Source organism: Anopheles merus, chromosome 3L, assembly GCF_017562075.2.
Source record: "Anopheles merus strain MAF chromosome 3L, AmerM5.1, whole genome shotgun sequence".
In the NCBI taxonomy this organism is placed as follows: Eukaryota; Metazoa; Arthropoda; class Insecta; order Diptera; family Culicidae; genus Anopheles; species Anopheles merus.
Genome location: NC_054085.1, coordinates 2,660,272 through 2,674,021, shown reverse-complemented (window position 1 = coordinate 2,674,021; position 13,750 = coordinate 2,660,272). Strand labels below are relative to the sequence as shown.

The 13,750-nt window shown below is 40.7% G+C and overlaps 2 protein-coding genes across 2 annotated transcripts; one reads left to right on the top strand and one right to left on the bottom strand.

Moving 5' to 3' along the window:
• The first annotated feature begins 10,604 nt into the window (after positions 1-10,604).
• Positions 10,605-11,884, top strand: LOC121600156 (exosome complex component RRP42). The gene is made up of 2 exons (XM_041928488.1): positions 10,605-10,893; positions 10,963-11,884. Exons 1-2 carry the CDS (start codon positions 10,837-10,839, stop codon positions 11,815-11,817), a joined length of 912 nt encoding a protein of 303 aa, XP_041784422.1. The 5' UTR covers positions 10,605-10,836; the 3' UTR covers positions 11,818-11,884.
• Positions 11,885-11,886: 2 nt separating this feature from the next.
• Positions 11,887-13,750, bottom strand: LOC121600155 (ankyrin repeat, SAM and basic leucine zipper domain-containing protein 1). The gene is made up of 4 exons (XM_041928487.1): positions 13,490-13,750; positions 12,960-13,427; positions 12,395-12,882; positions 11,887-12,320 (listed from the first exon to the last, which is right to left on the bottom strand). Exons 1-4 carry the CDS (start codon positions 13,574-13,576, stop codon positions 11,981-11,983), a joined length of 1,383 nt encoding a protein of 460 aa, XP_041784421.1. The 5' UTR covers positions 13,577-13,750; the 3' UTR covers positions 11,887-11,980.

Genomic DNA, 13,750 nt, shown 5'->3' with positions numbered 1-13,750 from the left:
CAGGGGAAGGCACCGGGAGAGAGAGTGTGTGTGGTCAAAAATTTTGGCCATTTAAATTTTGCCCACCAACACCGTTGCATTTTGGAGCTTTTTTCTTGCCCGAAAGAGATAGCCATACACTTGACATACAGCTGTCTCGCTCATATGACACTTCCAAGGCTCGCAAGCTCTTTCATGCGAGGGCTCTGGAGCAGTGAACTTGTATGGCGTGCGAGCCCTCGCGCGCCCTCGCAAATCGCTGTCACTTGCACTGCGGGATAATACTTAATAATACAATAATACTTAGTGATTTCAATGCCCTACATTCTACCTGGGGTAACCCTGGCTCTGTAACTCGAGGCCATATGCTACAGGAATATTTTTGATACCTGTAGTATAGAGGTTATTCATAACACCACAGCCACACGTACCTGTCCCACTAGTGGACAAGGTACTATTTTAGATTTTTGTGCTCTCTCCTCTTCTATAGCTTCTAGTTTTTTTCTGTTTACATTTATAACGATACATATGGTGATCACCAACCACTTTTTGTCCATAGTCATCAACTAAGACACAGCCATCAAAAACGTCCCAGGTGGAAATATGAGGAGGCTGACTGGGAAAAGTACAAAATAGAAATGACATACACACTACCCTTAGAAGATCCTCCCTCCCTTACACGTTTTACAGAGACAATTAAAAATGCAGCCTTATCCAGTATCCCTCTTACAAAGGGTACAGTTGGCAGAAAGATCGTCCCCTGGTGGAATAAAACAGTTGCCCTTGCCATTAAGACTCGACGAAAAGCACTCAAGAGACTGCAAAGCTCAAAAAAAAAAGAAACAATATTTTTACACCGCTCTTGGCCGACCAATACCAAAAAGCTAATCGGGAATCAAGAGAAGCCGTCAAATTTGCAAAGAATCTATCTTGGGGCAATTTTGTTTTTAAAATTAACCCTAAGACAACCACCTAACTAATATTCCAGAAAGTTGCAATTTTATCCGGTGAAAACCACAAATCAACTCCAATCATTCTAAAAACAGGTAACACTATTATTCCACCATCAGAAATATCTGAGGCTTTAGCTAGATATTTTTATGATACATCTGCAACACATAATTTTCCATCTCATGTTCTAACCCATAAATTCATCTCTGAGTCCAGACCCCTTCCACCCATTGACGCTTCCCACCAAAATTACAATAGCCTTTTTTCTCTTAATTAGCTTGATTGGGCTCTTCATAAATGCCGTGGCATGTCTTCAGGCCCGGACAACATAGGTTATCCAATGCTTCCGAATCTACCTTACCGGTCCAAAAAAGTCCTCCTTCATATTTACAATAATATTTGGTCTTCCGGAAACATATCGGATGACTGGGAAACCTACTTCACAATTCCCATTCCAAAACCCAATAAATCACCACATGCAATAGATAGCTACCGCCCCATTTATCTCCTGAATTAAATTAGCAAAATCATGGAGAGAATGGTAAATAGAAGACTGACACAAGAATTAGAAGACCGGAACCTCATTACTACCAATCAACACGCCTTTAGAGGTGGGAAAGATACTGAGACATATTTTGCAGAACTTAATGAACTTTTAGAAACACACTACCCCAAAGGCCACTACATTGACTGTGCAATATCAGATTTATCAAAAGCTTTTGACAGAACCTGGCGACATATAATTCTTGAACAGCTCAATATGTGGGGTTTTGGAGGACACATTACAGCATACCTTCAAAGCTTCCTTTCAAATCGCACATTTAAAGTTTTAATTGGAACTCAATCTTCTGTCATGAATTTCCAAGAGAATGGTGTTCTTAAGGGTGCCATTCTCTCTCCCACTCTTTTCCTGATTAGTGTAGAATCCCTCTTCCGCCCACGCCCAGTAACATTAAATGTTTCATGTATGCTGATGATATAGTTCTTGTCTCAGCATCCAACAATAGAACCGAATCACGCACAACTTTACAAAAAGGAGTCAATAGCGTGCGAAGAGACGGCGTCCCCGGGCCTGCCCACGCCCGAATGCAGAGCCGATTGTATACGATGCTATCTTCTCCATTAAAATGAGAGGGACAGAGCATATACTACGAACGTACACGAAATGAGTGCATGCTTCACCCATCAGGATCTAAAGGCAAGGACAAGGCAAAAGAGACATAGAAAAGTTTTCTCACGGCTACACATGTAATTTTGATGCGTTGTTTATGCGTCTCGCTGGGTATCACAGCGGCATACGGCAGGTAAGCAGTACAAATGCTGCTACCTGATACGCACACATGTTTAACGAACACAACTATTCGGGTTGGATCGGTAAAGGTCGGGTTAACCCGACGGAGTAGCCGGAACGTAAAGGCGCAGACTTTTTCATGATTTTGTATGACTTCGGCTGTTTTGGACTACACGTGTAGGCGCTCGCATATAGTTCAGAAAAGGTCACGTTGGACAGGTTAGACAATTTCATACTCCAAATCCAAAATACTTCACGTCTGCAGTAGCAGATATCATACTCTAAAACCCATAACATATAATAACTCAGTAATACCAAACACTAATCTTTTCAGAATGCTTGGAACCGGTCAACATCGCGCCTCCCGCCAAACACAACTTCAAATCATCGATAGCTGGCTTCTACCAAAACTACCCTACGGCATCGAAATAGTCTCCCGGCAACGAAAATTTTTTTAAAAAAATATTGCACCACTCAACCAAACCGCTGTGCTACTGGGGCTTTCGTCACGAGCCCCATGGCATCACTTATGAGTGAAAGCGGACTTCAACCCTTGGACCACATCATCACCGACAAGATAGTAGCAACTGCAGGACGCATGATGAAGTAAAATGTCAATGCCGATGCACTTAATCAAAGGGCAAACGCCGAATTCACCACACTAACAGGACAAACCCTCCCCTCAGTCATCAAACTCATCCAAATTGGAAGTCGCCCTTGGTACTGCCATAAAAAATAAGCTTCGGGCTGGTTGAAATAGTGTCATTCCCAACCGTCATTTTGCCGAACTCGTTCAGCAAAAATACCAAAACCACCATCTCATATTCACAAACGGATCAAAACGGTTCCTCTGGCTGTGGAAACTACTCCAGCATCAAGAATAGCGCCATCCGACTACCAGACTATACCTCAATCTTCACTGCAGAAGCAATAGCCCTGGCTGATGAAGGTCTACACAGAGATAAACTTAACGTGATCTTCACTGACACTGCAAGCGTTCTTAAAGCAATTGAATCTGGAACCACCCGTGACCCGAACATCCAACAACTCTGCAATATACTAAATTCACCCCAAGTCACATTCTGCTGGATTCCTAGTCACACAGGTATCCAGAGAAACGAAATAGCAGACCGACTAGCCAACGCAGGACGTAATATCTCGGCCTGCTGCCATAACACTCTTCCACGCCGAGACTTCACCCGCCTTAGCAAAACCATCGCCAATAGCTGGAATGGTTATTGGTTTAACAGCGACTGCTCTTTCATAAGAACCATCAAGACCACAATACCACCATGGAAAGGCCATCCATCACACCAAGACCAGAGAATCCTACCACGAATTCGGATAGGACACACCCGGCTCACCCACACCTTTTTATTGCAAAAATCAAGCCCACCACTATGCAGTTTCTGTGGCGTCGACATCACCGTCCGTCACATCTTAACACAATGCAATGGATATGCTGCGGAACGCATCACCTGCAAATTGGACCACAGCATCGACACCATCCAGCGATTGCCACGGTAAACTTTTAAAATTCCTTCATATTACTAATCTTCATAAACAACTCTAACCAAAACTACATTTGTAACAGACAATAAAATCAACGGATAGCTTTAACCGTCTTGTGTACGACCAGAAAACTTTACGTAATCGTATAACCGCCTACCCGGGTAGTCCATACATTTTGTATGGAACAATGATGTTTTTCGTGGTTAAAAGAGTATATCTTTTGAATTTCTTGTAAGATTTGAATGAAAACTGTCTTAAAGGTTCATAATAATGTTTTATAACATATCGTTGTAAAATTAGAATTTTAAAAATCCTATCAAGATTTTTTTCAATCAAACATATGTTCTAACTCCACCACCATAACTGACCAGGCCGCATGTTTTAAGTGGATGACTAGTCTTTTTCTAAGTTTTACTTACGTTTCTTTCAAAAGTTCACAGAAAACGTTCAAAAGTTCAGTTCAAAAGTTAAAATATGCTCATCATGTTTTATTAAAAACCGGCTCCGACCGGCTTCAGACAACTTCGGAACCTCCTCCACTCCAACCCAATGGAGCCGACTCCGCACGCACGGCTCGGAAGCTGACTCCACTCCAGCTGCTCCGGAACCGGCTCCGCACCAACTACTCCGCACTCATGGCTCCGAAGCCGATTTTTACAGATTGCACCAAAAATATCATTTTGAATAAAGTTTCAATCGGGAAGATCCATAATTAACTGAGTAAATAATGTTGAAAGGAATCTATAAAAAAAATCGATAAGTATTGAACATTGGTTCAACAATCACACAATCACATCGGGTGTTAGCTTCTACACTTGCGAGAAGATAGATTCGTTTTTTAGGCTATCATACAATGCCGTCTCTATTGAAACGTTAGTCCAGAGCCGTTGGTCCGGAGCCTTTGATTCGTCGACGGCTCCGGGGCTGTTTGTAATGAGCCGGCTCCGGAGCTGTTGGTGTGGATCCAGCTATGGAGCCGTGGGTGTGGATCCGGCTATGGAGCCGTGGGTGCATAGCCGACTTCGCAGCCAGTGGTGCGCTCCAAAACACCTATCCCTATTTGGCAGTAACATTATGACAAAAGTATGAATGTGTGTGTTAACTTTCAGCCAATTCTATTTCGTTTGCTTGTAGTGGTTGGTATCATTATAAAAGAGATGATTTCAGTGTTAATTTCAAAATATTGTTACACTGTAATACAACATTTGAAAGAAAAGAAAAAGACATAAGCATCCTCTCAAAACATGCGGCAAGGCCGGTTGGGGTGTTAGATTTACAGCACATTTTTGATTGCAAAAAATATTGACAGGATTTTTAAAATTCTAATTTTACAACGATATGTTATAAAACATTATTGTAAGACAATTTTTATTCAAATTTAACAAGTAATTCAAAAGATATACGCTTTTAACAACGAAAAACATAATTCTTCCATACAAAATGTATGGCCTACCCGGGTAGGCGGTTGTACATGTGAAGGGTATATACGTAACAGTATGACTAGTGTAACGGAATAATACATTCGTTGGTATCGGTGTTAGAAATGATAATACCAACTTACACATTACATTATAATAGTATATTAAGCGTATTAGTGTAAGCCTAGCCATAAGTAGTAGTGTTAGTCCAAAAATGTAGAATTATATAAAACTATCGGAGTCGAGCAACACACTCCGAAGCGACAGCATCACCCGTTGTCATAACTTATAAACTTAAATAATTTAAAAAAATCTTGTCTGAGGCATTTTAAAATTTTGAAGTCGATTCGATTTTTTAATCCAAAGTTATTTTGGAATAAAGATGCGAGACTTACCCTGGTAGGCGGTTGTACACATGAAACCAAGACTAAAACACCAAGACTAAACAAACCAAGACTACCCGGTATAAGGTATTTTGCAAGCCACAAATGGCTTGCAAACAAGAATGTTAGACTTTTAAGTATTTAATTATTCAACCGATTGAAAGAGGCGAATGAGGCCAATTGGCTCTAAGTCTCTATAAAAAAAAAAAATAATAAAAAAAAAATAAAAAAAATATCAAAAAAGTGCAAAATCTACCCGGTTAAGCGGTCATTGACACTAGAGTGAATGGCCGCTAGCATACATGATGTGATAAATAAAAAGTGAGTGCTAGCCACAGGAAATTTATGATCCACTGACCTTTATTATTCGCTAAGTAAAATAACAAAACACACTTACCTTCAAACAATATTAAGAGGCGAAAGCCTCTCTAAACTATTCCAACAACAACAACTTCAAACAATCAAAATACTCCTATGTGATCCTGAATGAAGCAAACAAAAGGAAACTAATAAACTTATTTCGTTACATACGCAAGCACTTCAGGCTGCGCTCTGGCACGGCTCGAACACGACATCCAACTCGAAAAAAACCCATTTAATCATATGGAGGTGCCGTCAGACACAAACAAACAAATAAGATAATCCTTGAGTCGAATATTGCAGTTGATGCTGTATGTGATGTTAGATACCCACCTGTGCTGTGAGTACCTTGGCTGTCAAACGCTTGACAGCTACACTAGATATAATTCAATTCGGGACATTTTCAAGTTTGTTTATGTAGTTTGTCTCTTTTTCTTCTTAAAATTGCGTGCAAAATATTTAAAATAGCTATCAATAATATTGGCAATCCTTCACCATCAATTATAACATCCCGCATAGCAAAATCGAGCAGTTTTTGAGCTCGCTTTCTAGCACGCTTTCCGCCGAAACTGATCGAGAAAGCGAGCAGAAATGTCCGACGAACCGATTGAATACCCGCTGCGCAAAGCGATCGAAAACTTGTCAGCCACTCTCTCAATGTATCTAGAGAGTAAAAACCAATTACGATAAAGCGAGGTGAAAGGGAAAAGAGAGAAGAAAGAGAACGTGAGTGTGAACTATTTTTCGGCCATTATCATTTTTGCGCCAACACGGTCGCGTACCGGAACTTTTTTGTCAAAAAGAGACATACACATACAGCGCGCTCTCTCGAAATACCGTAAACGCTTCAGTCGATCAAGAGATTCAATCGGTTCGTCGGACATTTCTGCTCGCTTTCCCGATCAGTTTCGGCGGAAAGCGTGCTAGAAAGCGAGCTCAAAAACTGCTCGATTTTGCTATGCGGGATGTTATAATTGATGGTGAAGGATTGCCAATATTATTGATAGCTATTTTAAATATTTTGTACGCAATTTTAAGAAGAAAAAGAGACAAACTACATAAACAAACTTGAAAATGTCCCGAATTGAATTCCCAAGTGACATTTGCTCGAAATTGTTTTACCATATCTGCTCGATTAGTACTCGATACGCCTGAAATTGTGGATTTGTGTGTGATCAAGTGTGTTGAAAGCGCCAAGATTTGGTGTGATCGTAAATTAGACGTTGCTCTATCGATGGACGACGCCGTCGAGCTCAGTTTTCATTCATAGCTATGTTTTTTTTTATGAAAAACAAAAACTAATTTTTTGTGACGTTATTCTATAAAAATGGGTATTATTTAAGTATAAAATGGGTACATGACCAACTATAACGATAGGAAACATCATTTTCGAGCGAATCTAGAAGAAAGTAACGAAAAAGCCGCCTCACATTTGAATTTAAAGGACTTTTTCTAAATTCCCTTAAACTGGTGCAGTTTAAGGGAAGTTTAAGGCTCCAGTTTAAGGGAATTTGCTCGAATTCCCGATTGTTCGTGCTATAAAATGTCAGTTGGGTTATATCTAGTGTAGCTGTCAAGCGTTTGACAGCCAAGGTACTCACAGCACAGGTGGGTATCTAACCACCGACAAACCGACGTGACACTGGCGTTATAAAAGTGTCCCACACGAAAGTACTGTCATTTACCAGTGAGGCGATCACTTCTGTCAAAGTAAGCTCTGTTCACTGCTGCTTCGATGTAAACAACTTTTCTAAATACAAATTGCGAAGGAATTGTGAGGCAAGATTTTGTGAGAATTATTGGACAAACCACCCACGAAAATCATTTTATAAGTTTTCAAATCAATGCAAAACATATGAGAAGTACATAAAACAATACGCATTGGAATTTGCGAAGAAAAACAAAAAGGGGATTTAGCAGTTTCTTCTCTGTGTCAGTGTAGTAAGCGAATCATTATAGAGATGGCGCTAGTGTTTAACGTATTTTCATTTGAAATAAGGAGACAACTTTTGAAGCTCATTTTGTTCGAAGTGTCACGTCGGTTTGTCGGTGATCTAACATCACATACAGCATCAACTGCAATATTCGACTCAAGGATTGTCTTATTTGTTTGTTTGTGTCTGACGGCACCTCCATATGATTAAATGGGTTTTTTCGAGTAGGATGTCGTGTTCGATCCGTGCCAGAGCGCAGCCTGAAGTGCTTGCGTATGTAACGAAATAAGTTTATTAGTTTCCTTTTGTTTGCTTCATTCAGGATCACATAGGAGTATTTTGATTGTTTGAAGTTGTTGTTGTTGGAATAGTAAGTAATCGGAACGATTTTTCGTTAAACAGCCCTAAATCAGCTATAAAGTACGAGCTGGCTATTTGGGATTAGCCTGATGTGTATGGTTCACGATGGAACTTGAAGGCTTGGTAAGGCAATCTCAGATGGCGCATATATTCGTTTTATCAAAATATATGTCAATTCGCGTAGCCAACCCTGAGCTATAAACGTCATTTCCATACAATTTCAGATTGCACCAAGATTGCGCATAAATTTTCAAGATTATATGTCCGAGATATATGAATTCTTTTTGACAGATAAATATATCAAACCGATCCGTTTGACAGATTGAGACACAATCTGAGATTGCTTTTGACAATCTGAGATTGCGCATCGTTTATTGATACGGTAAAGAAAAATAATCCCCGTTACCCTGGCATAAAGAAGCTGCTTAAGCGCTGTTTGAAAGATCCATCTGGAACTTTGATGCTGTTTATCTACTGCAAAAGGCGAATTCAAGAAGCAATCTTTAGCATGCCAAAATTAGCTGCTTAAGCTGTTTTGGCTGTTTGGGTTGCCTCGCACGACATTTCTGCTTCATCCGAAACTAACGAATTGTCCAGTTTTTTTTACGATCTAGATTAGTTCAAAACGCAGAAAATAGTTTAAAACACATTTTAACTTATTATTATGTTTTTAACAAAAACAAACATGTAGGTTTGGTTGGAGTCAAATTAGCTACTTGGGCTACTTTTTATCGCGCAAGACGTTGTTGCTCTAGGGTAACTGTACCAGTTTTCGGCAGGCTAGTGCAGCAGTTTCACAAAAATTGCTCACACATCAATATTTTTATTATTTTTCTTGAAAGTGTTGTTATTTTGGTTGATAAACTATCATAGTATGTTACAATATTTTTTATTTGCCGTTTCAAAGCCCTTTTTCATAAATATTCGTGAAAATGCAAACATTGATTTTGCTCCTATTTTCGGCAGTTTGTTCCTATTTTCGGCAGGCTGTGTTCCTATTTTCGGCAGCGCGAATACGGGTCAGAAAATGTTTGTATCAATGTGAATATGTACAAAAAAATCCCAAGTGCCACAAATCCACTAAACGACCACTAAACGGCTTCTAAACGCCTCAAATTCTCTACCTAAACGGAATATAGAAAGACTTCGTTTAGCAGACGGCAAACGACTCATGCATTCTAAAAATAGCAAAAAAGCTGGTGGCGCCATCTGTTTGTGGGATACCCAACCTGTGGAGCTTCCTCGCTTGGAGGAGAGCTTTCTCATTTCCTCTGTACTGTTGTATGGTTTCGCATTGAAGTTATGCATCGCTAGAACTAGAACGGCGATACGATTGTTTAAATACTAAACTCCAACGGAAACCACCAGTACTAAAGCAAGTGAGATTTGAGTAATGGTCGTTGGTGTTGATACCCACGTATCTGACCACACGACCATTCGTATAGATTTTGCTCAGTAAGTTAGAAGGCTATATAGGTCATTATAAGATGAAACTTGTCGAAACACATTGCAAGAAAAGGATAGCAATATAATGATGAGTTGTAATACGCCATCTATTGAGCAAACCAATGTAACTATGGAGCTTTCATTTTTTTCCTATGGATATTCAATTTTCCAGTCGTTTAAGCTTAATCTGTGGCGCTTGGGATGTTTAAAGCAATTTAACAATCTTACTTTCCGAAGATTGGTGTTAAAAAGCACTTTAATTATCAATTTTATGTTGCTTATTTTGGCCCGTTTTGACAGCCATTTTGATGCGACCTTTAAACAGAGCATCCATAGACAGTTTGATGGTTATAGCGTACGGTGCGAACTGGCTTACAAATATTTATTTTTCTCTTAAGTTAGTGCATTGTTTGTCGTAAAATTGGTGATATTTGGTACAAGAAAGGTCATATTATGTGTCGACACACGCATTGTAGTGTTCTGATCAATTTTAAAAAGAATATTCAGCCAAATTCAAAGTGTGTTATTGTTCCGAGTTTCGGCAGGAGCCCACAACATTGAGCTGTCAAAAATGAACATTTACTGTGTACCTATTTTCGGCAGCATTTAAAGTGAAAAATAACCTGTTTATCGTGATTTTAAAATTCCGAACAAGTTAGAATAAATTAAATAAGCATAAAATCTTTAATATACACCACTTTTTCATTGTTTTACTGTTCTGATTCTCTTAATCACAAAACCTGCCGAACGATTGGCTGACAGCAAAGCTGCCGAAAAAAGCACAATTTATTTGATATTTAGGAAAATACCTAATGAAATGGTGTGAAACTTCGTATGTGAATATCAAATAAGTACACTTTCACTACAAAATTGTATTTTGTGAAATTTTTTACCGCATTTGTGCAGAATTTAACGTTTTTAGTTACCCTGCCGAAAATAGGTACACTGCCGAAAACTGGTACAGTTACCCTATGCCTATTTGAACGGTCATGTTCGATTGGTGCCAGAGCGCCGCCTGAGTTCCTCTAGTTGGTCATGACATGATGACATTTCGTCGAAAGTCTCGTAGCATGACCGCATGTCACATTCAATGTATTTCTTGATTTGACAACCACATGCCGCTGGAAATCGTAAACAATCGTTGTTTGTGCTGACCGTGTTGAAAGATAATTTGATTTGAAATCATTTATAAAACATCCACAATGGCGAATGTCCTTTTAAGTGAAGCGGAAAAAACATATATTCTGCATGGTATACAGGTAAAATATTTCTCAATCATGTGTATCCGAAGTAATGTGGATTAATCATCAAGTTTGTGTCGTTCATAGAAAAACATGAGGAACGATGGGCGAACGAATCGCGACTACCGGCCAATGGAACTCGAATCAGAGATAGTCGTCCATGCAGCCGGATCCGCGAGACTGCGTCTGGCTAACACGGATATACTGGTAGGAGTAAAGGCAGAAATTGATACGCCTAATCCTGATCGACCCAACGAAGGCAAGGTGGACTTTTTCATCGATTGCTCGGCAAACGCAACTCCTGAATTCGAAGGCCGAGGTGGTGAACAACTGGCGACGGAAATCTCGAACACTCTTTCCAAAGCATACGAATCTCAAAAGGGGTTCGATTTGGCTGGCTTGTGCATTATGGCGGGCCACCAGTGCTGGAAACTGTACGTCGATGTGTTAATTCTAGAGTGTGGTGGAAATTTATTCGACGCCGTCTCGCTAGCCGTGAAGGGCGCATTATTCAATACTAGGATACCGCGTGTTTCAACAGCAATGCATGATGGCGGCTCAATGGATTTGATTCTGACCGACGATCCGTACGATTGTGAGCGATTAGACGTTACGACTGCGCCCATCCTAGTAACGGTGTGCAAGATCGGAGACCAGTGCGTCGTGGATCCGTCGGCAGAAGAGGAAGAATGTAGCGTAGCAAGCGTAGCGGTGGGGGTTTCCTGCCGCCCTGATGGGAATACAGCCACCAAACAGTCCATCACTACGGTGCGTACCTCCGGTGAAGGATCAATACGCTTGGAAACGCTGAAAAAGTGCTTCGACACGGCAACCACCGTAGCCGCCTCCCTCAACAAAGCATTGATGAAAGCACTGAATGAGGATGAAACTAGAAATTCGAAGGGATTGGGCAAGCGTGAAATTTACGGGTTTTTGAAATAAAACTTTTCTCCGAAGAAAAAAAGAAATAATTAATCTATCATACGAATAATGCACATTAACATATAATCATGTTTTTGCAGATGGTTTAATTCATTTCACACAGTGCCACAAGTATCTTTGATATTATCGCTAGTTCTGAACATACTTTCCATGCTGTGCTTCGTCACCATCTTAACTTCAGGTAGACCAACATTCCACCAACAAAAAGATAGCTACACATTTTTAACAATTTACCATTACGTTGCCGACCCTTGCTGGAAGGCATAATGTAAAGCACTGGTTTTGGGGCGGTTAGTTCATGGATGGTTTTAATATAAACTGCAAAATCCTTAGCCGTTGCGTGTAGCCCAACAAGCTGTTTCTTAAGATTGGTACTTTGCTCGGCGCTGCTGAATGCTTGTGAGTCGTGCGCTTCTGTGAGCCTCTTTGTATACAGCAAGGATGCTTGCATGACAGTAAGATGTTTAAGAATGTTGGCCAGTACTTCCATGATATCGTAGAAGCTGAAAACAGAAGCGATAAGAACACTCATTACCAGTAAGTTTGTCAACGAATGGTAGCGAAACACAATACTTACTCCAGAATACGCTGTTTTTCCATCGTCCATAAACTATTCCGTGACCATTTATGCAGATGAAAGTCGTAAAGCCCAAGCAGTACGCGCTTTCGCTCAATCGGATATTTCATGCCAAGCTCGAGCAGCCGTTCATCGGTTACGGTAAGAAACTGGAACAAATTCATATTCGCATCTGCGAAAAGCCGAAGCGAACCTTCACTATTCATACCGAACAGCATTAGTCCCAGGTCAGGGAAATAACCGGGCGGATCGTCAGCCCGTTCGCCACGCATGAAGTTATGATAGTCGCTGTAGCACAGGTACTTTGCCGGCATCACGTACGGTTTCTCCTCGGATGGAAACAGCTCGGCAATGTCCAAATAGTTCTGGTTGATTGCACACTGTCTCGGAGTATAGCCCTGCCTGTTGATGGTGTGTGTTTGAGCGCCGGCACGGAGCAGAATTTTCACTATCTCCAAGTGATTATTGTTCACCGCATAAAACAACGCCTGCATGATCGATCAGATGGCAAAAGATATTGTTTAGTTTCTTTTTAACGGTGGGCAAGTGTATGTGCCACACGTACCGTGTTACCTTCATTATCGGTCGAAAGCAGTGATGACTCGCCAACGATTTCTTTCACCACGTCCAGGTGGCCTGCCTTGCAGGCAAGCATGAGTGGCGAACATCCGTATTGATCCAACATTCCGATAATGGCACCGTAATCCAGCAGCAACCGCACAACTTGGTACACACGCTCGGACGATTGCGACGAGCTGCATGCGATCATGAGTGCCGTCTGCAGGTTGTACTGGCGATTCACATCCATCTTTTCATCACGCAGGAAATACTCCACTATAGATAGCTGCGCTTCGAAACACGCATAAAACATAGCTGGCCATCCTTGCCGAAGCAATCCACCGCCACGCAAATATGCATCCTGCTTGATAATATGTTTCGTTTCATCTAGTTGCCCATCGAGGATGGCGTAATACAGGAGGGTATCATAATCTTCCTCTGGTTGCTTGGCCTCATGCATAAACGCTGTATTTTGCTTTAAAAAAAAACAACATTAAAACGTACACGGCAGAAAGATTATGATTTGTGTGTGCTTACTTTTTGCTTCGGATATGAGCTACTCATGTATCCAAAATCATCGAAATCTTCCTCATCGGAATCGTCATAACCGGCCGGACGATACATGTTGAAGCTTTTAGCGAATTATTGAATCAAGCGAAGTCAATTTGTATCTCGATGTTTAAAAAGAAAACGAAGTATATCACATGCACTCGAGCAGCAAATTATGCGTTACTTCTTTATATCTTCTGCACTGCGGAGCACCGTTTAATCATTCAAAGAAGCGTGTTCTGAAGTTTG

What these genes read in the sequence shown, in the direction of transcription:
- LOC121600156 (XM_041928488.1), top strand. Translation starts at nt 10,837, where the DNA reads ATGGCGAATGTCCTTTTAAGTGAAGCGGAAAAAACATATATTCTGCAT. An exon ending in ATATTCTGCATGGTATACAG is followed by an intron (nt 10,894 to 10,962) that starts GTAAAATATTTC and finishes TGTCGTTCATAG; the next exon opens with AAAAACATGAGGAACGATGG.
- LOC121600155 (XM_041928487.1), bottom strand. Translation starts at nt 13,576, where the DNA reads ATGTATCGTCCGGCCGGTTATGACGATTCCGATGAGGAAGATTTCGAT. An exon ending in GCTCATATCCGAAGCAAAAA is followed by an intron (nt 13,428 to 13,489) that starts GTAAGCACACAC and finishes TTTTTTTTAAAG; the next exon opens with CAAAATACAGCGTTTATGCA. An exon ending in CCGATAATGAAGGTAACACG is followed by an intron (nt 12,883 to 12,959) that starts GTACGTGTGGCA and finishes TCGATCATGCAG; the next exon opens with GCGTTGTTTTATGCGGTGAA.